A 329-nucleotide genomic window follows, 5' to 3' on the forward strand; every position below is an offset into this window, starting at 1 on the left:
CATCTTCTCTCACCAGCGTGACAGGTCCTTCCTATCCCCTCAGCGCATTTCCTGTTTCTGACTACATCTGAGTGTTATTTCTCCAACGGGACGGAGCGGGTGCGGTTCCTGGACAGATACTTCTACAACGGGCAGGAGTACGTGCGCTTCGACAGCGACGTGGGGGAGTTCCGCGCGGTGACCGAGCTGGGGCGGCCGGACGCTGAGTACTGGAACAGCCAGGAGGACTTCCTGAAGTACAAGCGGGCCTCGGTGGACAGGTTCTGCAGACACAACTACGGGATCTCTGAGGGATTCCTGGTGCAGCGGAAAAGTGAGTGAAGAGGGTG

The 329-nt window shown here is 58.4% G+C and overlaps 1 protein-coding gene across 1 annotated transcript; it reads left to right on the top strand.

Moving 5' to 3' along the window:
* Positions 1 to 30: 30 nt before the first annotated feature.
* LOC102765827 (HLA class II histocompatibility antigen, DRB1-11 beta chain-like) lies at positions 31 to 321 on the top strand (the record flags this gene model as incomplete). The annotated part of the gene is made up of 1 exon (XM_006752666.1): positions 31 to 321. A coding segment is annotated over one exon (291 nt), but the record flags the coding sequence as incomplete, so codon positions are not given.
* Positions 322 to 329: the final 8 nt, after the last annotated feature.

This window comes from Myotis davidii, unplaced genomic scaffold (genome assembly GCF_000327345.1).
Source record: "Myotis davidii unplaced genomic scaffold, ASM32734v1 Scaffold8890, whole genome shotgun sequence".
Taxonomy (NCBI): domain Eukaryota; kingdom Metazoa; phylum Chordata; class Mammalia; order Chiroptera; family Vespertilionidae; genus Myotis; species Myotis davidii.